General features: G+C 40.4%; 1 protein-coding gene across 4 annotated transcripts in view; it reads left to right on the forward strand.

Moving 5' to 3' along the window:
* LOC134639660 (stromal membrane-associated protein 1-like) overlaps window positions 1–26796 on the forward strand; it is a 145618-nt gene that overhangs the window by 40572 nt on the left and 78250 nt on the right. Inside the window, exons 5-6 of one of the 4 annotated variants that reach the window (XM_063490968.1) lie at window positions 13987–14055; window positions 20019–20096. The exons of 1 other annotated variant lie outside the window; for it this stretch is intronic. In XM_063490968.1, coding sequence (XP_063347038.1) covers window positions 13987–14055; window positions 20019–20096 — 147 coding nt within the window. The remainder of the gene's footprint in view (window positions 1–13986; window positions 14056–20018; window positions 20097–26796) is intronic. 2 more of the 4 variants (XM_063490969.1, XM_063490970.1) reach the window with 2 other exon arrangements.

Here is a 26796-nt window from a genome sequence, read left to right on the forward strand (position 1 = left end):
AGAAGGAGTTTTACTGTTGTCCTCGTTCTTCTTTGATCCTTTGCTCATACTGAGGCTGCTGGTTATCCACTTTATCTTTGTTACTGTGTTTAAAATTTCCATATTCATCTGCGTGATTGTGGTGGTGATTAAAGTTTCTTATGTTTGTTGGTACTAACCCCCTATTAGTTTACTTTGATGATCCTAGCCTGCGGTGAGAGGCTCCTACGTTAGTGACACTTGTGAGTGTGCACGCAACTGTTTTCCTGAATAATTGTGTGTGTGTTGCTCATGCGTGAAACGGACCGGCTCATTACTGTACATATGTAAGACTCACTGCCCGTTCACTTGTCAGGGCCAAGAGGGGGCCTGGCCCATCAATCAGTGCATCTCTAACCACAACACATAGCTCAAGGTCACTTAACAGACTGCTTTGTGAGAACACTGTGGAAGTGGATTAGAGCTCAAACACCTAACATTATCCCTCGGCCTCCATAATTCTTGTTTTATTAGTCTCTGTGTAACTGTTCCACTTCTCCGCGGTAAGTGTTCTCTGTAAGAGTACAAATGAAGCTGTTAAAGGTCTGGCCAGCAGACAAATTTCAGTAAAGATGTTAAGCATTTTTCTCTCTCACTATCAGCACTCACCACACTAGAGAGCCAGACACTTCCATCTCTAAGTCCTAATATCTATTCAACCTCTGTTCATCCTCTTTCACCCAGTGCGTACTAGTCTTGTTATCTATCCTTTTTATATCCCCCCTCGCCCTCCCCTCCCTCTGCATCCCTTTAGCCTCACCCTCTTACCCTCCAGCCTCCTTTCTCTTTATCTTCATCATCAGCCCATCTGTGCCTGTTTAGTATTGACATCTCCAGCAGCATCAAAGTCAGAAGATGAGGAAGTTTTGAGAGAAATGTATAAAAAACAGCCTTAAAAGACATCAACAGAATGAGTTAGGGGGGTAGAAAATGCTCTGAATTCACATCTCAGCTGCGCTGCTTTCACCACCACAGGCAACAAAAGCAGTAGAAGGGGGAGGGAGGAGAAGAGAAATGTAGAAAGATGAAAAATAGAGAAAACAGTTCTCTGTTCTGGCCTCAGAAAGACATACTGTAGTCAGCGTTACTTTCCACCCTGAGGTGGTTTAGGGAGCGGAGGAGGGGAGGATGGCACTGAGAAAGGAAGGAAGGTGGGTTGATGTTAGTGATACAATGTAACATCTTTTCTTGAAATGTATTTTTCCCAGGGAGTTAAATACTAAAGAGTGTTTTGGCGTGCATCATTTTAGCCTCATTTTAGCTTCCAACAAAACAAACAGGAGCTTAACAACAGTGTGCTGCTGGAACTTTGTAGCTTGGTTTGAGACAACAGGACTGACACCCACAGCTTTCTTTTCTTTCTTTCTGTTTTTTTTTTTAAAACTTGCTACTACGATTGAACCATGGAAGGTTTGTCTGATCATCAAGGTAGGATCACTTGAGCTTGGACCAAGAATTGGATTCACTGTTCAGCTGTTCCTGGTAGCGTGAGCCAATACACTCGCTTAATTAACAAAAATGGAAAATTATAAATATACATTCAGCCAACCATCATTTTATAGTTCCACCTGGTATCCAGTACACTCCCAGGCATTGTGAGACATATAATCCCACAAGTTCTGGATCTTATTCTGTGCCTTCTCCCTGCTGGATGCGCCTAGAAAATTTCCAAAGGAAGGCCTCGAGCTTGCATGCAAACACATGCTCAAACCACCTTAACTGTCTCCTTTTGATGCAAAGGGACAGCTGCACTACTCTGAACTCCACTGACACATACAAACTCTTCATTCTGTTTGAATTCAGGTACACACTTTGCTATTTTGGATTCTCCAAGACAAAAGAATAAAATATAAAAAAGAGTTGCGACATTATCTCTTTTTTTTCTTCCTTCATATCTTTGGTGCTTCATCTCACAGTGAGACAAGTTTCAAGCTGTCCTCGTAACAACAGGAATAAAATTCTGACAGTATCTTGATGTCTGTCAATGTGACTATGCTGTGCTACAGTCCTAATCAATTAATAGGAATGCAGCATTAAATGATGATCAACCAGACACCAGTAATTGTTAAAAAAACAAAACAATCAGTAGATGGAAGTGTAGGAGCCATAATTAAATGTATTGAATTTTGATGATCACTGGGTTTTCATTTGTTTGGTTGCTATGGTGATGTGTAACGGGAGTCACGTGGGTGCTAGCGGTGACATTAAGAGGGCGTTGTCAGTCTGTCATTCACTGGTTTGATTTTGACAGAGAGGAGGGCTGGGTAGCCGTAGTTTTTGTTGACCGCTGCACAACGAGTTTCCCCTTGTTGCATTAGAGCCCGTGATGTTTAAGAGTCTGAATCGGGAGCCGATCACATTACTCTGTAAACTCTCAAAGCACTTTAATAAACAAGCAAGCAATTCCACCTCTCGCATTATTGCGTAAAGTTGACAGCGCGTCAGCCAAAGAGGCCGGCTCCATCCCCGGCCTCTAGCGACTGTGGAAGTCGCTACATCTTTAGTCAACAAAAAACGGCATTTTGGAGAAGCAAGCCACAAGCAGGATCGAAGAAATTAGATCAAGGAACCTGAAAGACGCCAAGTAAGTGCAGCGCATCTGAATGAGTGAGCCAGCAGCGCCGACACACCTGACGCAATTCTGAGGAGCGCAGGTAAGACTACCTGTGCATGTCTGATTGTGGAAAAGGAAGCCACATTGCATTAGCGCTGAGATGTTTCAAGAGGAGACATTGAATGGAATGAATGTTGGTTAAATGTGCAACGTTTTTGGCTTTGCTCTTGGATTGATGTCTGCGCTGCGTCTTATTAATTATGCTGCTTGGATGACGTTCAAATGGACAATTAAAGTGCCGTTATGTTGAAAGGATTTTATGGTCAAAGTCTATTGTGGCTCCCAGTGGATATATGTTTTAATGGATGATCATTGAAGATTAAAATAAAAATAAATAAAAATCGAACAAACAAACGGGAAAATCATGAATCAAACAGGTGGTGATTGTTCCTCTAATGATTTGGGGGAAAAGAGAGAAAGAAAAATGATTGGAAAGGCATTGTTGAATAAAATTGAAAAATTACAAAATGAATGCAAAATATATGTCAATAAAATGAAAGGAGTAATACAAAAAATGAAAGGGCTCATGCAACACAATGAAAATCTTTCTCAAATTAAGCAGTATGTGGTGGATTTAAAAGCACTGTGTGAAAAGGCTTCAATTTCACATGTTCAGGTGTTGCCTTTGGTGCCAGAGGAAGAAGTAATAAAACAAGAGGAATGGTTTTCAAGTATCATGAAATACACCAATGTGTTTTTAAATGAAATTCAAAACTGGATAAATCAAAGAGAACAAAACCCTACTGTTTGTCCAAAGCAAATCAATTTATTGGAAAACAACGTTGCATCAAATACTGAGACGGAAGTGGAGGATGATATCAAGCCAAGTGACAGTGTTTCAAATGTTGAAAGCCACAAAACTTCATCAAGATCTTCAACTTCATCTGTTCGTATGAAAGCTGAGGCAGAGTTGGCAGCTCTAATGGTAAAGCAGATATTATTGGATGAAAAACATGTACTGGAAGAAGAGGAGGAACGTCTTCGTAAAAGAAAGGAAAGGCTACAGTTGGACACTGAAATTGCTGAAAAAAATGGCAACAATAAATGTCCTTAAAGTTCAAAGCATAACAAGCAAGAAAGGATCTTCAAAAGTTTCAGATGGAATGAATTCATACATTTCCAATGAAAGATCTAAACAAACCCTTAATGTTGATGCACTGGAATTTATACCTCACATTTCTGCAAAACAAAATTCATTGAATAAAGCTGAAACTCAAAACAGGAGAAAAGAAAAAACCCAGGAATGTGTCATGGAACAAGCAGTGCTGACTGAATCTTCTCAAAATAATCATCCTCGACAATATTCAGTTATTCCTTCAAACCCATCTGATGCAAATGGACAAAATAACTGTCATACAAATGGTATGGAGGAACTGGAACCCCAAAATGATGTTATTGGAATGATGACTAAACAAAATGAAATAACAACACTCTTAATCCAACAACAAAGCCTCTTTGCCTTACCAAAGAGAGAAATACCTCATTTTGATGGAGATCCGCTTCAGTATTATTCATTTATTAAAGCATTTGAGAATGCAGTTGAGTGCAATACAAAAAATAACAGTGATTGTTTATAATTTTTGGAACAATACACAAGAGGCCATGCAAAGGAATTGGTGAGAAACTGTCAACAAATGAACTCGATGAACAGAAGGTCGCAGCTGCATATCTGGATAAGGCACTTTCGTGGCCTTCAATTAAAACAGAGGAAGTAAAAGCTCTTCAGAACTACAGTTTGCTCCTCAGGGGATGCTGTAATGCATTGGAGGAGGTGCAGCCTCTGATTTGGATGATTGACTGATTTGGACATGCCTTCCAATATGGTGAACATTATTAAAACATTGCTGTATAAATTCAGGGACATATGGAGAAGCCATGTTTGTGACCTACAAGAAAAGCATAAAAGAAGAGCCAAATTTATGGATATTGCAGACTTTTTGGAGAAGCAAATAAGAATATTAACTGATCCTGTATTTGGTAATATTCAAGATTCTCCACTTTCTTTACCAACTAAAGGAATGAGTAAACCCAAGTATCAAGGTCGACCTGGAAATAAAGGAACAAGTACCCACCACTATGCAAGTTGTGGAGAGTACACCTAAGCCTGCTGTCAGGAGTTTGTGTAATGACAAGACATTCTTCAGGCTGAATAAAGACACTCAGACAGTTTAGAATATAATAACAGCAACGTGCACGGGTGAGGACTCTGACGAGACTCACCCCGAGTGCAGGCGATAGCTCTTTATTTATAGGACACATCGCGTATGTGAATACATCACATTTCCTGTATATCCCATTCCTTGTTTCCATGTAAGGGTATTTTGTTTGCGTGTGTCTGGTTTGCCTTCCTGTGAACAAAACATCAGCTGCCTCTTCTCAAACTTGGTCGACAGTTGTGGGAAGCAGGAAACGGGAAATGTGGGGGTGCAAGTGTTTCTTCTCATAATATGGAGAAACACGGTGAGTGAAGTGAAAACATATGAACACTTTATGATATACTTGTAGACTAAAGATAAGAAAACAAGAATAAAAGATGTAAAAACATAAAATCTTTTAACACCTGCGGAAACGGAAATGAAAAATAATCAGGTTGGAAGGAACGTCTGTATTTGTTGTGGAGGAAGACACACGTTGGACGTATGTGCACAGTTGGGAAAAATGGCTCATGAGAGGAAGATAACCTTCTTAAAGGAAAATGGCATCTGTTTTGGCTGCTTGTGTATAGGACACATCAGTAAAGATTGCCGTAAGAGGATTTCCTGTTCCAAATGCAGCCGGAAACATCCTGCCATCCTGCACAAAGAAAGTACACCTTCTGAAAAGACCGACAGGAACATGCAGCCGCATGTGAACACATTGGTGTCGAGTGGTCTTACAGGGGCTGGAGACCAGGAATGTAAACTGCCCATTGTACCTGTCCAAGTAAAGTCAAAGAAAGGAAGCAACATTAGTACAACATATGCTTTTTTAGACCAAGGGAGCACAGCAGTTTTCTGCACTGAGAGTCTGATGCGCAGACTACACCTTGAGGGAAGGAAAGGAAACGTCCTCCTCAGAACCATGGGCCAGGAAAGAATTGTGAGCAGCAACACTTTATCAGGACTGGAGGTTGCTGCTCTTTGTTGTGACGAATTTCTGGAGCTGCCAAAAGTGTACACACAGGAGTCCATGCCTGTACATAAAGGAAATATTACAAAACCAGGAGATATAGAAGGATGGTCACATTTAAAACACATGAACTTGCCTCAAATAAATGCAGGAATCGAACTTCTGATTGGAACAAACATTCCTAAAGCCTTGGAACCTCTGGAAGTGGTGTGTAGTGTTGATAGAGGACAGTATGCCGTAAGGACAAGACTTGGCTGGACCATAAATGGTCCACTTTCAGGAAACTGTGAAGATACAGGTAATCAGAAGCATCCACAAATTACGGTCAACAGAGTTTATGTTGTGACCCTGGAGGAGCTTTGGCAGCAACAGTTCAAAAGTGACTTTCCTGAGAGCAAAGTTGATGAGCAGGTTGGATTGTCAAGAGAGGATCAGAGATTTCTGGAAATAGTGACTAACTCTGCCAAATATGTGGGTGGTCATATCCAGATAACATTACCTTTTCGGAGTGCCAGTATCAGTATGCCAAACAACAAGAAAGTTGTTCAACAACATCTGCGCTTTCTAAAAAAGAGATTTGAGAGAGACGCAGTGTTTCATACTGAGTACAAAGTCTTCATGAATGAGCTCCTGGCTAAAGGTTATGCTGAAAAGGTCCCGGAAGAGGAGATCAATCGCAATGATGGCAAGTTGTGGTATATACCACACCATGGTGTTTACCATCCTACCAAGAAGAAACTCAGAGTTGTGTTTGACTGTGGAGTGAGTTATCATGGAACATCTTTAAACTCCCAACTCTTACAAGGACCTGATCTTACAAGCTCTTTAATAGGAGTGATCACAAGATTCAGGAAGGAGTTAGTTGTAATTATGGGAGATATTGAATCCATGTTCCACCAAGTCATGGTTCCAGCTGAAGATAAAGATCTGTTGAGATTTCTCTGGTGGCCTAAAGGTGATGTGGAACAACCAACATCTGAATACAGGATGAATGTACATCTCTTCGGGGCAACTTCATCACCAAGTTGCGCCAACTTTGCACTCAGAAAGTGTGTGGATGACTTTGGACATCTCTACAGTGAGGAAGCTGTGAAGAAGTTGTTGCACCGTTTTTATGTGGATGATTGTCTTGTGTCCGTTGGAACTGATGAGGAAGCAGTGTTAATGTACCAGGAGTTGGTTTCTTTGTGTGGAGGATTTCCGCTTAAAAAGTGGATCACCAACAAGCCTGGGGTGCTGGAAGCCATTCCTGAAAGTCACAGAGCAACAGGCATGAAAGGGTTGAACATGGAATTGGATTCCTCAATGATCGAGCAAGTTTTGGGTGTGGAGTGGTGCATAAAATCAGACTCCTTTAAGTTCAAGATTGTGCTCAAGGACAGACCACTCACCAGAAGAGGAATCCTTTCAATTGTCAGTTTTATCTGTGATCCTCTTGGAATGCTAAGTCCTGTGGTATGTGGTAACTGCAAAGAAAATCGTAAGAGATCTATGCAAGGAAGGAATCAGCTGGGATGATAATGTGCCAGAGCTGTTTTCCAAAAGATGGTTAACATGGCTCCAGCAGCTTCAGCTATTGAGCAAGTTTGAAGTGAGTCGATGTCTGAAACCTGATGGATTTGGAGAAATCACGAGAGCTCAGTTGCACCATTTCTGTGATGCCAGTGAGGATGGGTATGGAACAGTGACCTATCTGCTGATTGAAGACATCTGTTCAGAACGGCACTGTGCATTTGTTATGCGAAAGACTCGTGTTGCTCCTCTTACATCCTTTATCATCCCGAGAATGGAGCTGATTGCAGCAACCATGGCCAGTCGAATAGATGTACTCTGGAGGAAAGAGCTGCAGATGGAGCTTCAGGATTCTGTGTTTTGGACAGACAGTGCTTCTGTTCTTAAATACATCAGGAGTGAGACTTCAAGATTCAAGGTTTTTGTGGCCAACAGAGTTTCACAAATCTTAAGAGTTTCATCTTCTTCGCAATGGAGATATGTGGACACAGCCAGTAGTCCAGCAGATATGGCCTCAAGAGGAGTGAAAGTCGATGTTTTTATGAAGAAGACAAAATGGTTGTCCGGGCCTCAGTATCTTCTACAATCTATGAGTGAATGGCCTGTCCACCCAGATGACATCAGTCTGCTTTCATCTGATGATCCTGAGGTAAAAACAGTTGCCACAGTGAGTGTTGAGCAAGCTGGAGAAAATTCTGTTACTCGCTTGTTTAAACATTTTTCCACCTGGACACGTCTTAAGAAGTCAGTGGCATGGCTGTTAAAATTTAAGGACTTGCTTCTGTCCTTTGTGAAGAAAAGGAGAGAATTGTGTTCAAGCTTACCACAGTCAGAGGTCAGCAAAGAGCAATAGAAATCATTTGTGGAAGAGAAGCTGAGGAACTTCAAGAGGACATCTGTGATTAAGAACCTTACAGTGGAAGATCTGGACAAAGCTGAGGTTGTCATCATCAAGTTCTGTCAGAGGATGAGATTTTCCTTGGAACTGGGTCTGGAGAAGGGACAACCCATTATAAAATCAAGTGCTCTTCGAAGACTCTGCCCACAGCTGCAAGATGAAATTCTCAGAGTGGGTGGGAGACGCAGTGGATCATCGATGCCGGTTGAGGTGAAACATCCCATAATACTAGCAAAGGATCAACACATCTCCGAGGTCTTGCTTAGACATATACATCAGGAAGTTGGACGTGGTGCTCGTAACCACATGCTGTCTAAGCTAAGAGAAAAGTACTGGTTGATTGGAGCTAGTACAGCAATAAGAAAAGTGCTATCTAAATGTGTCATCTGTCGATGTCTTAATGCTCCACCAGTGAATCAACAGATGGCGGATTTACCCAATGAAAGAATCATTCCAGATGAACCTCCATTCACGCGGGTGGGAGTGGATTACTTCGAACCCTTCAATGTGAAAAGTAGGAGGAGCGTGGTGAAGATATACGGTGTTATATTCACCTGCCTTGCTATCCGTGCTGGTCACACTGAGGTTGCTCCATCACTGGACACTGAATCTTTCATTAATGCATTCAGACGTTTCAATGCAGAAGAGGTCAGGTTCGAGAACTGCGTTCTGACAACGGAACCAACTTTGTAGGTGCTGAACGTGAACTTAAACTGCCATTGAACATTGGAACCAGGCGAAAATCAAGGATGTCTTTCTGCAAAAGGGAGTTAAATGGACCTTTAATCCACCTGGAGGCTCACATCACGGAGGAACCTGGGAGCGACTGATAAGACTGGTTCGCAAAGTACTTAATTCCATAATGAAAGTACAAAACCTGGATGAAGAAGGTCTTCATACAGTACTTTGTGAGGTTGAAGCCATCATTAACAGCCGCCCAATTACCAAAGCCTCAATGGATCCTAAAGACCTGGAAGCTTTAACCCCTAATCATCTTCTTCTGTTAAAAACCTCACCGATATTACCACCAGGAGTATTCCGTTCCACTGATATGATATGTATACACACAGAAGATGGAAACAAGTCCAATACATTTCTGACTTGTTTTGGAAAAGATGGGTGAAGGAATACCTACTGCAGCAACAGGAACGTCAGCGATGGATTGGAGTAAAGAGGAACCTCATCGTGGGAGATCTGGTTCTCATCATGGACAGTGTTGGGTCTGCGCTTCCACAGGCCCCGCTGGTTTAGAAACTTATTCTCGTTAACGAAGGAAACAAGACAATCAGCGATCGATCTAATTTACTTGCGCAAGGGAGGCCCCGGTCGGTGTCTCAGAAAGCACTCTGAATCCAACCGCAGAATGGCCCTGCCTTAGGCCTCCGCTTGCCGCCTTTTATTGAAAACAGTTATAGTACACACAAGCACCTCCCATTGTAAAACCCCCCTATGGTTACAAAAGACAAGGCACTATGTGTGTATGTGTGTGCACGTGTAAGCACGTGTATGCATGTGCAAGAATGTGTGTGTGTGTATGTATGTGCGAGAGTGTGTGTGTGTGTGTGTGTGTGTGACCTCCTGTCCACAAAAGGATCATAAAGGCAGGAAGTTTACTAAGCAACAAACAGAACCCTCACATAGATGTCACTACAATAAAACACTACAGTCTCCCCCCACCAACAAACTGGCTGGAGAGGTGGTCAGAGACAAAGGAATGTCTTTGATCCTACAGTTTGAACTAAGACTTACAAATTTAAGTAACACAATGACAACATTTAACAATTTGACTCCAACAGACAGTTCGGCACCTCGGAACTCTTGGCCAATGGGACGTGTGATGAAGACCTTTCCGGACCGAAGAGGATTTGCTCGTCAAGTTCGGATTAAGACTCAGACTAGTTGCCTGGATCGACCTATTACCAAACTGTATTTACTGCTGGAGGCAGATCACAGTTAAAGATTTCTGGGTCCAATTATCAGACTTTGATTGTATTTGGACATAAAGTTTCTAATTTTTCTTTAAAGGTAGACTTATAGATTACCTATAGGATTCCTGTGGATAATATTGAAAATATAGGAAAGGATTGACTTTTCTCTGCATGTTTTAAGTCTCCTACTTGGTTAATTCTGGGTAATTATTAGAAGGGATCCTAATAATTAGGGGCTGGTGTGTAGGAGCCATAATTAAATGTATTGAATTTTGATGATCACTGGGTTTTCATTTGTTTGGTTGCTATGGTGATGTGTAACGGGAGTCACGTGGGTGCTAGCGGTGACATTAAGAGGGCGTTGTCAGTCTGTCATTCACTGGTTTGATTTTGACAGAGAGGAGGGCTGGGTAGCCGTAGTTTTTGTTGACCGCTGCACAATGAGTTTCCCCTTGTTGCATTAGAGCCCGTGATGTTTAAGAGTCTGAATCGGGAGCCAATCACATTACTCTGTAAACTCTCAAAGCACTTTAATAAACAAGCAAGCAATTCCACCTCTCGCATTATTGCGTAAAGTTGACAGCGCGTCAGCCAAAGAGGCAGGCTCCATCCCCGGCCTCTAGCGACTGTGGAAGTCGCTACAGGAAGCATTGTGCAAAACAAATTGAAGGTTGGTTGAAGTAACAGAAAGCTCAGTGTTTAGTTGGAAACATTACAAATTGTTTGGATGTGAAGGCAAACTGTAAATTACAGTCCAAACCTCCACCACAGCAGTCGGCCCACCTTTAATCCGCATGATCACAAGGTACTATTTTTACTTTGTAACAACAAATATGCACAGATGCCTGTGAAAATACAAAATTATGTAATAGTTGTAATAGGATTTACATCTGAACCACCTGCAGCATCACATGGCATGCAGGATATTAAAAAAAAGCAATGCAGTTATTTATACATGTGGAAAAGCAGCAGTATTTGGTTGAATAGTTTATAATTTACCCTGAAATGAGACGATGCATAATTATCCACAGAATCCCCAATGTAATGTTTATCAAAAAAAGCTCTATATTATTCTGGCGTCTCCAGAAATACAGGTCCAAAATTTACTCTTTGCCTGGTCTTTGTTTTTGGTTTTTTTGCAATTTTGAAATAAAGTGGCCACGTCCTTGTTTTTTTTAATTCTGGCCATTTTCTATCAGTGTGTCTGAAAGGCCGGCTGATTTAAATGGGAAAGAAAGTTAGTCTTTCAGATATAGTAATGCGTGATAGGAAAATGAGACGTTCAAACATCCATGTGTCTGTGAAGGTTCTCAGTCATCCAGGTCATGGTAGACTAAGGAGCTTGGAAAGAAAAGAGTCTGGACTTCTTTAAGTTTCTTGAAGACATTTCACCTCTCATTCGAGAAGCTTCTTTAGTTCTAAGAGCAACTGGTGGAGAGTCCCCCGAGAGGGTCACGAACCCCCTATTGATCCTCTACCTAATCACACGAGCCAAGGTGTGAAAACGGGTGCAGGTTTGGACAGAGTAGACAGATGGTTTGAAAGAGGAGTGAAAGAAGCCACTGTGAACAACCATCTTTGAACAGAGGCGGTGGCTTACAACACCAACTGTCTGCCATCTATAATCCAGTTTTGAGATCCCTTCCCAGACGCCTTAATGCCCACTCACGTCCTGGGCCATTTGACCTTTGGAAATCACATGATAGGGTGGGGCTAGGTGATTAGGTAGAGGATCAATACGGGGTCCATGACCCTCTTTGGGGACACTCCCTTAGGGCTTAAAATCTGGGACTCTCCACCAGTTGCTCTTAAAACTGAAGAAGCTTCTCGGATGAGAGGTGAAACGTCTTCAAGAAACCTAAAGAAGTCCAGACGCTTTTTTTCCCCAAGCTCCTTAGACTACAAACATCCATGGAAATGCAGTTTAGAAGTTCAGTTCTAACGATTTTGAAAGTCAATGTTTTGTATGGCTTCCTTTTATTCTTCAGCACAGCCTGAACTCTCTGAGGCAACTTCAGGAATAGCTCTCCAGGCTTTATGAAGAGCATTCAAAGCTTTTTTTGGATGTTGGCTGCTTTTTGTTCTGTTCTGCATCAAGATGATTTTACAATGCTTCAATAATGTTGAGGGGGTTGTATCTTGCTAACATTAAGGAGTTAAAATGACCCAGGAGTTCTCTAATTTTCCTCCAGTATGTGTGGATTGTAGTTTTATCACGAGAGCATGATTAAAGTAATTTCAGACCCTAACATTTATTGCTTTTTATGGTTTTCATTTATACTGGTCCTGGGCAAAATCTTGTTAAACATTTCCCTGTTGCTCCACGCGGCTCAGGCGGTGCACTGTGTCATTTTCACCCACGTAACAGACTGCAAAAGAAATGTATATATTTTTAGTGCTTTTATGACCTCATTACTTTTGCTGCTTTTAGGAATAATTACTCTGTTCAGCTGTTGTGTGGAGAGGCAGTAAGTGGAGACGATGTGCAAATCTTGAGGGAGGTAGCTGGAGCCGTGGCGCATGTAGAAAGGCAGCAAACAGCCAGATGGCAAAGAATAAACAAGGAACAGATAAAGACAAAAGCAAGGTAGCATCAAAACTGTTTAGTTAAATCTGCTAACTGACATGTCTCATTACAGCCAGGAAAGTTTTAGACTGTTATGTGATGAAGTGGCTGATGGGATTGGGTATGGATTTTGAAGACGGACTGAAAATGGCAGTAATTACTGTAGAAATTGTGTTTTCATTCCTTGGTGTTGGGCTGCCTTTCGCGATAGATTTTCTTTGCAGAATGCAAACGTGTAAAATCAACAAAATATAAGGTTTGAATTCTGTGCCAAAAACATGAAATCTGTAATATATTATGCATGCAGATGTTTGCAGCGATGGAAATGAACCTTTGTGGACCATATCCTTTTCAAATTTCCCCCCTAACAGCTATCTGTTATTTGATTGATCGTGCAGCCTTACAGCTCATATACTGTATGTCAGCAGAAGTCAGATCAACACAATATTGGGCACATGGTCATCATGTTATGCCCGATCAGTGTAAATAAGAAGAAAACTTAATGCAGCTCAAACTCCCTCTAAATTTGTGCTTAAATGTTATGTTAAATTACCACAACTAAATAATAATTAGTCAGCTCTAAAGTCATTTATTAGGAAATGATTTAATCGATATTTTAAATGAGTGAGTAGAAAGCACTGATCTATGTCAGGTGAAATCACCAAATATGTCACTCATCTCTTTGAGCAAGAAGCATACAGAGAGAATAGGTTTTCATTTCCTGCCAAGGGCTGAAGAATGAGACTATTTCATAAATTTATTGCTCCTGAAAAAGTCTGGTATCTGTGGCGGTCCTTGGGGGATGTCTGCTACTAGACAATACAAACAACCTTTCAACTTCTCCACAATTGTAATGTCAGAGGAGGATGTGGCTACTGTCATGCTGCCTGATAGCTGATTCCTATTCTATGAAACACTGTGATGGACAGAAAAACAACTATTTACTGTAGCTGGTTGGCTGCAGAGGTCAATGCAAACCCAGCTGTCGGTCTGTCTCGAAGGTCAACGGCAGGTTAATAGAGGTCGTCCCTACACTCAGTAACTGTGGGTTTGTGTGTGATGTGAGTCTCTATTTAGAGACTATTCATCCTGTGCAGCTGCGGGGCTGAATATAACCTTGGTTTGCTGCATCTCCTGAAGCAAAGACTACTCTGCTGTAGTGGAGAAAATCCTTCGTTCTCTCTAATTAAGTCACTCCTGTCTCTGCTTCACTCTCCTCCCCCTCCGTCTTGCTCTCTCTCCATACTGTGCCCTCCTTGTTCTTCTCGTCTCTCTTGATTTTTTTTCTTTTCCCCCTTCTCGTCTTCATGTCTAACCCTCTGTCTGAAATTCTGTCTTCCAGCAGAAGTCATCTGAAGCGACTCCTCCCACCACCTCGCCGTCCTCGCAGACTGACAAGAGCAGACAGGAGGTGCACATCTCCTCTTTCACCCTTTGGTGTGATGGTGCCTTGCTGTGCTTGTGTTCTGGTGCCGTGTAGTCCTCTAGATTTATGTCTGAGTCCCGTGTTAGTGTCATGTTGAGACAAGTGAGACAAGCTTCTTTAATTCTCTTTCTGATAATTGGCCAACCAGCTGGGCCCAATCCTGGATCTTTCCATCCTGCTTTCAGAAGATTCAGCCTTAGAAAGATTTCAGATGTTTTGTTTTTTTACAGTATGGGAGAGTCCTCGATCACACTAGGTGCTTCTTCATCCAGTTGCCTCTGTGTGTACTGTGCATCTGGAAAGTATGTTGTTGATTATGTCATTTTACAGCCTTATGCTAAAATGGATTAAATTCCTTTTACAAAATTCTACATACAATACAAACACAATGACAAATTGAAAACATTTGTTTGGAATATTTGCAAATTTATTAAAAATAAAAAAAACAACAACCCCCAAATATAACACGTACATATATAGTCACAGCCTTTGCTCAGCACTTAATTGAAGCATCTTTGGCAACATTTGGAGCATCAAGTCTTTTTGAGTACGATGCCGTAAGCTTGGCACACATATTTTTGGGCAGTTTCCCATTCTTCTGTGCAGAACCTCTAAGCTCCATCTGATTGGATGGGGAGCATTGGTGGCTGGCCATTTTCAGATCTTTGCAGAGATGTTTACTCGGGTTCAGATCTGGGCTCTGGCTGGGCCACTCAAAGACATTCAGAGTGATCCTGAAGCCACTCCTTTGTTATCTTGTCTTGTGTGCTTAGGGTCATTGTCCTATTGGAAGATGAACCTTTGTCAGAGTCTCCTATTATCGACGTTTCCAAATCATGTCCAATCAACTGAATTTACCACAGGTGGAGTCCATTATCACAGATGATCAGTGGGAACAGGATGCACCTGAACTCAATTTTAAGTGTCATGGAAAAGGGTGTGAATACTTGCATACGTGTTTTAATTTTGTTTTTTCTTTTGGGGTTTTTTTGTAAAAAGTTCAAGCAAACGTGTTTCATTTTGTCATTATGGGGTATTGTGTGTAGAATTTTAGAAGTTCAATCCATTTTGGAATAAGGCTGTAACATGACAATGTGGAGTGAAGCAAGTGAAGCACTGTGGAAACTTTACAAATGCACTGTAGTTTTAGGTTACCAGTATAAAATGCTATACTGGTCAGCACCCAACAAGTTACCATTAACAGGTGTATCAAATCTGCCTTTACAAACATTTCGAAACGAATTTGGTCATTCTAAGGAGCTCACTGAATTGGAGTGTGGTATCATAATAGGATGCCACTGCTGCAATGAGCCCTGAAACTTTTTTTCCCCCTTTTCACAATCCACTGTACGTGGTATTACTGCAAAGTGGAGGGACCACAGCAGCTCAGCCATGCAGTGGGAGACCATGTAATGTTACAGAGTGGGTGTCAAAATCACCAGTGCTGTGCTGACTCAGTAACTGCAGAGTTCCAAACTTCCTCTGGCATTAACATCAGCACAAAAACTGTGTGCCAGGAGCTTCATGGTATGGTATTAGGTTGCCTATTTGCAAAAGTTTGTTTGGTTATTTATTACAACAAAAACAGTAATCTGAATATTCTGCTTGTTACACATTAAACCTAACACTATTAGCCAGTGAGCAACATTTACTTCTGACATTACTTTGTCTTTGCTTTGTGTTCATAACGTACTAAGAGAAAGATCTTATGTGTGTCCTCATTAGAATATAGAGATTTGTGTTGGTGTGTGGGACTGTAGCCTATAGGTAATATTGTTAAGTGGTAATTCTGAGACGGTGTGTTTCAGGTCTTTTTATGGGAAAATGCAAAGGTAATGTAACAAGTAGTCTAGTAAAGACAACACCGATGGCTCCAACATACACAAACATTTGACTACACAGCATGCAAGTAATTTGCACAAATGTCTTTGATATGCTGCCTGGCGATGGTGGTGACTCTCAAAGCGGAGCCAATGAGAACCCAGTGAGAATCTGTATTATTTTGGGTTACCCTGGTCAACCAGAGGGAAACTGATTTAAAAAGCAAAACAAAACAAAAAATCAAGTCAGAAGCATAGCCAGCATAATAGCAGGCAAAGGATCCCAGCTGCAATTTATTGTGTTTTATTAGTGATGATCAGATGGGACTATAATACCCTGTTAATGCCTCTGAAGCAATGCTAGCCTCATTAGCTCATAGATGATAGAGTTAGAAGTTTGCTGCCTGCCAGAGCCTCATGATAATATACTCTAACTTGGTGATTGATATGAAAACAATAAGGAAAGATGCAGCCAATGTCTTGTAAATGAACAGCCAAGAAGCAGTTGAAGCAGAACTGAGACCAGTATCTGTTATGCTGCTCGTGTATAAACAGCAGCTATTGTCGCTTCCCCTGAGAGACACAAAGGATCCAGCAGATTTTTCCCCTGTGACAGTACCTGACATTGGACATTTCTTTTTATAATATGTTTGCTTTTTAATATTTCATACCACTATTCTAAAGTTTAAAAAACAAAACAATCAAACAAAGAAGAACCGCTGACTTCATATGCTCACAAAAGATACAATGTCCATAATAACAGCAGATGCCCTCAGTGCTCGTTCTGATTTGCACCATTGTAAATACTGATGATCATGAAGCTATTGTTTCTGATGTTCAAGTAATTGCACTGAGAGTAGAGCCGGCGAGGGAGAGAATGAGGCGGTTATTGTTGTCATGATGGCTAGATTGTAGGCTTTACCTGCTAAACTAAAGCTTTCCTCTTTGGCATCCTGACAGTCATTAGCTAAAGCCTGTTGGCATCAGTGCTGACTCATTTACATATAACAAAGCAAGACAGCAGCATTAACCTGAAAACATTACAGCGACTCTGCGCGCTAATAATGTCTGCACATTAACTCTGCATTGTGGACACATTATAATCACATTAAGGAAAGGGATGTAATTGTTTCCGACCTGCTATGAGGTACAGCAAATCTTTACCAGTCCAACTTATGCGTTCTCATGTAGAACACTATCAGGTGAAGAAAAGTGGCTTGTTTCTCGATTCCTGAGCAGTGTTACGTGTTAATTATAGTATCACAGGACAGCAAAGTGTCAGTTCAGTGTATCAGGAAAATATTGTAATTATCAGTTTGATTTGCTCTGTTGCACCTGAATTGTTGAGTGTAGAATTATAAATCTGTTAATAACTGCTACAAATTTTATGCATGTATCGTCAAGCCCACTGTGTGTAAACATGCATTATTATAGTTAATGTTACCTGGAGTTTTTAACTTCTGCTGATGTAAATATTGTCCCAAGCTAAGCAGAGAAAATTAAGGAGGTTTAATTGAATTATTTATTATTGCCATGTTAGTTATTGCCATCAGCAATATCCCACTTAGCATAGAAACACGCAACTCTCCCCGATAATGTCACGGTGGTTTATGGTTTTTACCAAATTAAACATTTTTTTTTTTAAATGTAATTCTGTGCTGATGAGCTTCAGCCTGATGCCATGGAGGAGAATAGGGTCAGGGGTAGGAATGAACTTTGGCGCTCTTAAGCTGCTCAGTTCTGCCAAATTCATCTAATTAATCAATTAGTAACACTTAATAATCTCACCTGCAAATAGGGGCATAATTCCCCCGTAATTAAATAGAATTTCAAGGTATTTGAAATTACAGTGTAATAGGGCTGTTCTATATAACGATATATATCGTTATATAGAACAGGCTTTTCCCCGCAGCACGCTGTGTAATAAATACTCCCCCCAAAAAAGGCGTCTGTTACAACTTATGTCTAAAAATGTATCGTTTCATGCATCGGTTAAAACACTCGACTCCAGGTACACGACGCCCAGCTGGAAACACTTCACGCAAGTCGAGCTGCCCGAGATTCACAGAATTTACAGAAAATGTTGCATTTTTGTGATTTATATCGTTATCGACGATAGATGTCTTAATATCGGGATATGAGATTTTGGTCATATCGCACAGCCCTACAGTGTTATTATATTTACCTCCAAATACTTAAAGGCAGGCACACTAGAATAAGGGAGTAACACATCAGGTTGTTACAGAAAACAAAGAAATAATTAAATTAATTACTTAATACTTACTGTGAAAATAATTTTAAGTAGTGCATTTACAGGAAACAAGAATTTACATTATAAGTAAATGTAAGTAGTGCATAAGAAATTTAAGGTAGTGCCAAAATTCTGGGTATTTTACAGGAAAAGAGACACAAATTACACTGTAAATAATTTTATTTTATTTTTTTTTATGTAAACCAGCCTTGTTACCTCCTTATGTGCTGACCTTTAAATATTATAGGTAAATATAATTTCGTTTAAATTTCAAATAAAATACAGGGTGTATCTAAATCAGTGTTTCCCACTCACTGTGCAAATTATCAGGTGTGCTGTGGAAGATTATCTGGTTCCACCTGATTAGTACTAAGGGAACGGTGGTAGTAACGGGCAAAACAATTGCATTCTCGTCCACTAGAGGGCAGTACAACTACCTGCTCTAATTAAATGGGTTGCCAACTGCCAGTAAAACAGAAGAAGACGAAGAAGAAACTACACAATAGTCATGCTGTGAGATGACACACCCAATGACTGTCATTAGACACACTGCGTAATAGCAATGGATAAATATTTGAAAAGAAAAAGCAGTCAATCTGATTGGTCCCAGATGAAAGCAAAAAAGGTATACTGGGGACAAACCGAGCCAATTCTGCTATACCTTCTGCGTGGGGAAAAATGATCAATATGCTTTTTGTGACTTTTTTTTTTTGGTGGTGTGCCGTGTGATTTTTTTAATGTTAAATATGTGCTGTGGCTCCAAAAGGTGGGGAAACACTGGTCTAAATCATCTGATTCCAAAAGGGACATATGAAGTTTGAGGTGAATTTTAAAATACATTACTGAATATAGTTTCACAAACACAACTTACAGTTGTTGCGAGCATGTCTGGGGTCGAGTCTAGCAGCACGTGTTTCGATGGTACCGGTGAACAGCTCTGTAATTAAAGCACTGTGATTCTTCTTGATACACACTGAAATTTATTCTATTACAGGGGACGTGCACCCTTAGTCATGGGCCGTAATATGAAGTTACCAATTCATTTTAAGAAATTGCAGTTTCCAAAATTAAGTTTTTCAGATTCCATTGGTAGCTTGTCATTTTGTACTGCGGCTTTCATCAGTTTCATGTCTATTTGAGCCAAAAAGCGCTCCAGTTGTCACCATCCATGTAAATATCAATGTGAAGAAGAAGGGACTTGTATAAATGGTAAATGGCCTGCATTTGTATAGCGCTTTACTTAGTCCCTAAGGACCCCAAAGCGCTTTACACTACATTCAGTCATTCACACATTCACACACACATTCACACACTGGTGATGGCAAGCTACATAACCAGAATTCCAGTCAAAGAACCACACTGACCCAGGCTTAAAATGGACTTATTATGCTTTTCCTTATTTTCTGTCATATTGTGACAGTGGTGGACATTACACTTGGCCAGAGTTTCATATAATGAGGTGACTGTGTAATCCCTGTGGGCCAAAACTCAGGCTGCTGATAGTTTTTCTAGTCTTGAAACTTTTCGATAAAATGCGCTCCACTCAGACACAGAACCCCACCCACCTGCAGTTTACCTTCTATTTGCATGTGACAGCCAGTCAGAATTAAGTTGGCTTTAAAAGAGAGGAGCTATAACAAATGGTTTCACATAGAGGATGAACTGATGGGCTGCAGGGTCCAGCATGCTTACATAAGAACAATTTAAACTAGGAATCGTGCAAAGCTGGTCTAGTAGAGTCAAAGAATAAAAATGTGGAGCTGAAAATGAGCACAACAGGCCCACATAAATGTGTGTACATAAGTTAAATGGATATGTGTGTTGGTGGCACCAACTATACGCCACTGTCTCACACTATCTTTTTATTTTGTTCACAGAAGGAGCGTGAAAAGAAAAAGGAGGAGAAGAAGAAAGAGAAGGATGGTGACAAAGTAGAGAGACACAACAACTCAAAGGTAGACACACCGCTCATAAATCATGGATTACAGGTGTAATCTAAAAAATGAGAGATTTGATTTAGGTTCATATGGTTCTGGTATGAATTCAGTTATTGAGTTGAGCCTACGATAAAACACAAGTAAGCTTAGGTTTTAGCCATGACTGCACTGTACTGTCAGCCAACTTAATGGAGTGCTGTGGTATATTTGCGGTTTTGATTTTCAAGCTTCAGAAAAGCCAGAAAATCAGAACCACAGCATGCAGCAGTTTTGGTAAAAAAAACAATCTTTACAGCCTACTCGGTACTTAACAAACACTGTAAGTTGGCAGCTAACCGGTGAACAGGAGTGGAGCATTCCCGGGTGTTTTTTTTACATGGAACCATCTGGAAAGTTATCCCTTGAAACTTTGTTGATTGGTGCAGGCACTTAAAAAAACACTTTGGATGAACATCTGTCTGTCTCTTCAACAAATTAGATCAATGAACCACTACCACCAGAATCAGTTACAGTTATTGAAACTCATCTTTCACTGATGAAGCACTCTCCAGTTTTTGAGAGACCTAAATATACGGCTCTAGTAGCCCATAAATGATGCAGATTAATCTGACCAATTGGGAGTTGTCTTAAATCTGAGCTCAAGTAGCTCAAGAATCCAGCTACCTCGCTAGTTAAGACCTGCAAGAAAACCTATAACCATATCTCCCCAAAAGTTGGGGTGCTGTGTAAAATGTATATAACAACATAATGCAATGGTTTACAAACCTATAAACCTGTTTTTATTCACAATAGGATATCGAAGCAAATCGAATGTTTAAAGCGAGAAAATGTACAATTTAAAGAGTTAATAAAGTCATTTTCAATTTGATGGCAGTAAAATAGAATAGAATGCCTTTATTGTCACTGTACAGATGTGCAATGAGATACAGAGCATCTCCTACTCAGTGCAAACATGTGGGAAAAGAAAAGGGGATGAGGTGCACAATTTCTGCAGCACTATTTTTATCTATCTATCTATCTATCTATCTATCTACAGTATTCAGAAAAAAATATAAAATGTAAAAAATAAATAGTGTTATGTATTTACAGTGTGGGTTATTGCACGTAAAATTAAGTATTGCACAGTGGTAGTTGTGTCGTCTGTTTATAGAGGGAAGTCCTTGGGATTGAGGATGGAACTGTGTTGACAGTGCATGTGTGACTTCAAAACATCGCAAAACATCTCAGGAAGCTGTTTACCACTTTTGGCATCCCCTCTTATTTTACAACAGTCAAGACATTTGTGAACTGATCAGATCAACTGCTGGACATTTAGCAGAGGAATGTTCCATTTTTGTCTGATATAGGGTTCTAGCTGCTCAACAGTCTGGGGTTTTGTTTGGTGAAAGGTCTGGACTGTGGGCCAGTTCAGCACCTGACCTCTTCTACTACAAGCCATGCTGTTAAATGCATCCTGAGAGAGTGCTCATAAAAAGTTGGATGGTCCTGCTCCTTTTGAATGAAGAATGTGGTCTCCATATTTTCCAATTCAGTTTATATTTCAGTTTGACTGAGCACAGAACAGTTTTCCACTTTGCACAGAACAATGTTCCTCAAGCTTTTTTGTTGGTTTTTTCACGCCTACTTCGTGTCAGCCTTTTTGAGACCTGTTGGATCCATTAAATTCAGTAAACTTAGTTTAAACATATGATATATTTTCTGTCTTGCAGTTTGAATAAAATATGGGTTTATGTGATTTGCTGATTCTGTTTTTATATACATTTTACACAGCATCCCAACTTTTTCAGAGTTGGGTTTGAATGGAAAAAGGGCAGAAATGGAAAAATAATCTTTAAAAAAAAAAAAAAAAAAAAAAAAAGAGAAACAATGTAAGCAACCAATGACAATTTAAAACTCATAATTTTTAATATGGGTACAGAATTCATAGAAGCTTTTCTCCTGCTATCTTTATGATGGCATCAGCTTAGGGGAAAAAAACCTGCTGCTCTTGGGATGAATTTATTGCTGTGGGGTTAATCCACTGTGCTGCCCTACTCAGCACTTGGCAAGCAGAATCCAGGATCTTGGCTGGAGTCTTGCAGTGCTTTAGCATGTATCTGCTGTCGGTGTGTATCTCAGTCTTATTATTTACTGCTACTGTACATACACTTTATTCTGGCTCTGTCACCAGAACCTTCCTAATCCAGTCTCTCAGACACAGCCTATCACCACCCAGTGTGCTTCACCTTTAGCTTCTACAGTGCTCGTATAGCTCACATGATCATGGATAATATAGTTGGATATATTTGGAACAACAAGAAGTAAAAAAATTTGGCACACAGATCTGAGGCTCAAAGCTGTCAAACTACAGTTAATCGGGCTCAACTATAGCTAGTATAATTAGGAACTGGTCCAACTCAGGCTGGACATGAACCCCTAAAGACTTCTGTTGCATATGCAAATATAAAACTGCATTTTGATTAGAGCCTGCAGGGCTTTGTTTCTTGGCACATTCAAACTGGTTTAAGTAACCATGTGTAGTGTACAGTACTGTTTGCTGTTGTATGGTGTGCAGTGTTCGTCAGGCAGATCCAGCCTCAGTAGGTCACATTTGTATTATTATTTTTCTTCTAATTTTTTAGGCAGTTTTTATATGTGTAAGTTATACTTAAACAAACAAAAAGGTAATTAATCTAGCTTAACAGTTGTAGCTTCTGTCAAAAAATAACTTTGAAATAAGAAGATCCAAGATGTTTTCACCCAAAGTGTGTGCGTGTGTGTGTGTAAACTTTATATTTTATCAGGATTAGTGACTAAATCTTTATTTTATATACAGTCTTTGCAACAACAGAGTCAAACCACTGACAGCCTAAATGTAAAACATTGATTATTGCGTTTCAATGCAGTGTTCTTCTGGGAAACATTGATTCCTGGCATGTGCTGTCATTATGGTTGGCAATAGCAACCACAGACATTAGTGCCCACCCCCAAACATCTCACTACAGTCCAAAAAAATGCTCTGGAACAGCTAAAGAAACATGACAAACATCCTAAGCCGGTAACTCAGCCTCCAAACTAAGCTATCCCAATCCAATCAAGCATCTGTGCTGGAACAAGCCTGATCCAAGGAGGCCGTACCCCCAACCCTTAGGACAATCTGTTGTTTCAATCTTGGTGCCAGATACCAGAGCACGCCACCAGAGTTCCTGTGTCCGTGGCCCTATGTGCCACAGCTGTTGCGGTGGAACTTGGAGGGCCAACATAACATGGTAGCTGTGGCTGATTAGTATGTAAGCAAGAATTTTAAAAGCTGATGTGCTGAAGAGAAATACAGGGAACATTAAAAGAAAACAACCCATAAAAACCCTCAAAGTGAACCTACAGTAACCAGAAGGAGAACTCAGGCCAGTAGCAGTGATCATGTTTTATGTACAAGGCTGTAGCAGCATTGTGAAAGCCTGAGTTATGACAAGGTGACGTGCAGCTTTTCTTTGCGTGTGCCCATGCGACTTATTGAATGCACAATGTGCGACAACAGTGAAAGCCAAGAGCCTGTGAAGCCCTCCACCTGAATCCTGAGCCCATCCTCTAGGGGAAACCCCTCATAAACATTCATGTTGTTCACATATGCTTTAATATTGCTACATCCATCGGTGTGGATTATTTCTTATTCACACACAGGGGCATATAGAGGGGAACTGTATCTGGAAGGACGATAATATCATCAGTGTGTGCAATGAATAATATATAAGTGGGACCTCAGCTGGATTAAACAGGTTCCTAATATAATGGTGTAATATCTGTCCAGAAGAAGCCTTCTGTCATTCAGAGGAAGTAAAGAAAATGTGGCAAATGTAGCTTTTTAAAAAATGTCGATAGACTGTTAATGCACTAGAGTGCACCAGAAAAAAGATCCTCTCCCATCCCGAAAGACAACTTGCATAATGTTGCGTTTTTAAAATAAAATCTGGTAAGTTGCTGCTGTCAGTCGAGATAAGTGATTTTGACCGCAAAGAATGACGCGGGTCTGACTAGAATGTAATTCCAGATCAGGCCGGCCTCGCGATGAGCTGCAAATAATTGATGTGTGGAGGTGAGGGTCAGCGAACGTGTGTGTGATGCAGGCATAATGGGAGTTGGCCTTTGCTGTTACCCACGTGTATGTGCGCTAGAGCTGTGCTATGCTTTCATGCATATCTATAGTGTGTGCACACACTTATGTTTGCTTGAGAGAGCACGAGAGAGGAGCGAAAGGGGTGAGTGCGTGTGTTTCTGGGTCATGGTTAGTGAATTCACAGAGTTTCCATGGCCTGTGAAGCAGTGAGGGAATAATATAGCTCTCAGCAGCGCGCGCGCGTGTGTGTGTGTGTGTGTGTGTGTGTGTGTGTGTGTGTGTATGTATGTTCTGCAGAGAACAAAAATGTAGGCTATGGGGAACTGTACCAACTAAGACTGAGCCCTGTACTCTCTGGTGTTTTCATCTGATACATTCGCATATTCAAGATTAATCTAGTCTTTATGACTCTTTATTGTGTCCCATTTTATTTTCTATCGATATTTCTGCTCTGACATATTTACTCACTCATTTTATTTACATCCAAATAACTACTGAAAACTAATTTTTTTTTTCTATGAACATGACCATGCTTTACAACATCTGTGTGTAAGGCAACCCTGTGAAAACATAGTGAATATATTGAAATGTGATGTAACAGGTCACACTGAATTTGCTTGTTTGTGTTTTAGTCTTCCAAAGATTTCTCAGTTCATAACACAACTGATGCAATTCTGCAATCTCTCCTCTTGTTTGCTAGGCTGTAGAATTTTATTTTTGCCATTATGCACATGTCCCAAATAAAATCCAGTGACTGCTGCATTGTTCTTGGTAATGATGGTAAATGCTGTTGATATCCCCGGTTTGAACTGGATTCTTGGAGCTGAGCATTCATTGCGATGCCCTTCTCGCGGTCTTGGAGACTGTTCTCAGACTGCAACTTGCAGAGACGGAGGCTTGTCGACAGCTCATCTGGGCCTCCCAGGCCATAAAAGCAGGTCTGGATGAACTGCTCTGCCCTTCGTCTCCTGTCTTTGACGTTGACAAGAAATGTTTTCATCTCTAATACATTAATATTGTGTTGGGAAACTACATCCACCTTAATAGAGGGTTTTCTCTATACTGTCTGCTCTGACTAAATGCAGTTTATAGTTTCCACTCCAGTTAACCTCCATGTCTGCGGAAGAAAAATACCCAGGATGCCACTTCACACACAGAGGCTATGTGAACTTAATGCTGGGAAGCTGTAAGGAGAGAAAACACCAGAGAAGCACAGAGAATAAAACAAAACTACTGACAAGGCTGTTATGGTCATATGCTTGTAGTTTGTACATACAGTACTGACTGGGTGGGGGCTTACTGTATGTATGTGTGTGTGTATGTGAAAGCATTTGACTGAACTGAGTCCCATTAAATGGGAAGAAAAAAGCTAAATGAGAAAAACATGAATGAATAATTCTAATAAATGGGATCTCTGATGGACTGAAGGGAGAGATGCTGCAATGTCCATTCAACGCCCGCATTAGTTTTTGGTTGGACTTCTGATGATATATACAATATTGTGGTGCTTTTGCAGTTTGTACTGTAATTTAATCTTCTTTTAACCTTTTTTGTTGTGCCATTTGTCTCAGGTTATTCCTGTGTAAATGTATCCAAAGCTGGTCTAAGAACGCAGCGTTGCTGTGAATGAAGAAGAAAAGCAGTGTTGAAAATAGAGCTTGTATTCTATTTTAATGGCATCAAAAGCAATCGGCATATGATTAAGCCCTATCGATGAAGATTAAATTGCCTCCAGGCTTTGTGTGTAGTTGCACTCTCTCCCCACTGCTTTCAGAGCTACTAGTAACTGTGCGGTGTGTGTGTGTGTACTTGTAACGGCTAAAATGTACACAACAGTGTTTTAAGTCACCTGGCCACAGAAGGTGTGCAGAGGGTTTCTGCAGAATTTGCACTATGATTTGTGTCTTATTAAGAATGTTGAAATAACTTTGCCCCCCCCCCCCCCCCAAAACATACAAACAAACAAAACATAACATAACATAAAAACATGCATGTTAGTTTAAGTGGTTTTAACTGATTCTGCTAACTATAGTAATAACTGTAATTTAGACACAAATTAGCCGATAAGTTGATGCTGAAGATATTGGAAACTAATCAGTAAAACTCAGTACTTTAGTCCATGCAGTGGCGTGCAGAGTGAATATTTCATGTTCACTCTACAAATCATTTCATATTTTTTTACTTTGTAAAAATTCAAAATTATTACTATTGTTATGTTCCCCTAAAAGGTCCAGAGGATGAGGGAAAGTAATAAAAGGTGTCCAGGTTGAAATAAATGAGACAGGAAGGCAAAATAGTTAGAGTTTTATTGTTTGTTTATTGTTTCTATTTTGAACTAAACTAAAAGAGACGTACACGCTGCTATCACCTTTTAAAGAAGTAAAAAACAAAACCTAGGTGTTGGTAAATAAACTGAAAAGTAAGCTAAAAAGAGAGAGCTAAAAAGAGTCACCCAAACACACTCTTCTCCACAGAGCAGGAGCAATCAACCACCATATGCACACAGCTCACTAGCTGCCACCCAACAAGGCTCTCTGGTAGTAGAGATCACCTTTCTCTGGCCTTAAGTATTCTTAATTGCTGATGAGAGTCAGCTGTACAAAAAAGGTGGCACCTAAGGCAGGA

The sequence above is a fragment of the Pelmatolapia mariae genome, linkage group LG13, assembly GCF_036321145.2.
Source record: "Pelmatolapia mariae isolate MD_Pm_ZW linkage group LG13, Pm_UMD_F_2, whole genome shotgun sequence".
In the NCBI taxonomy this organism is placed as follows: domain Eukaryota; kingdom Metazoa; phylum Chordata; class Actinopteri; order Cichliformes; family Cichlidae; genus Pelmatolapia; species Pelmatolapia mariae.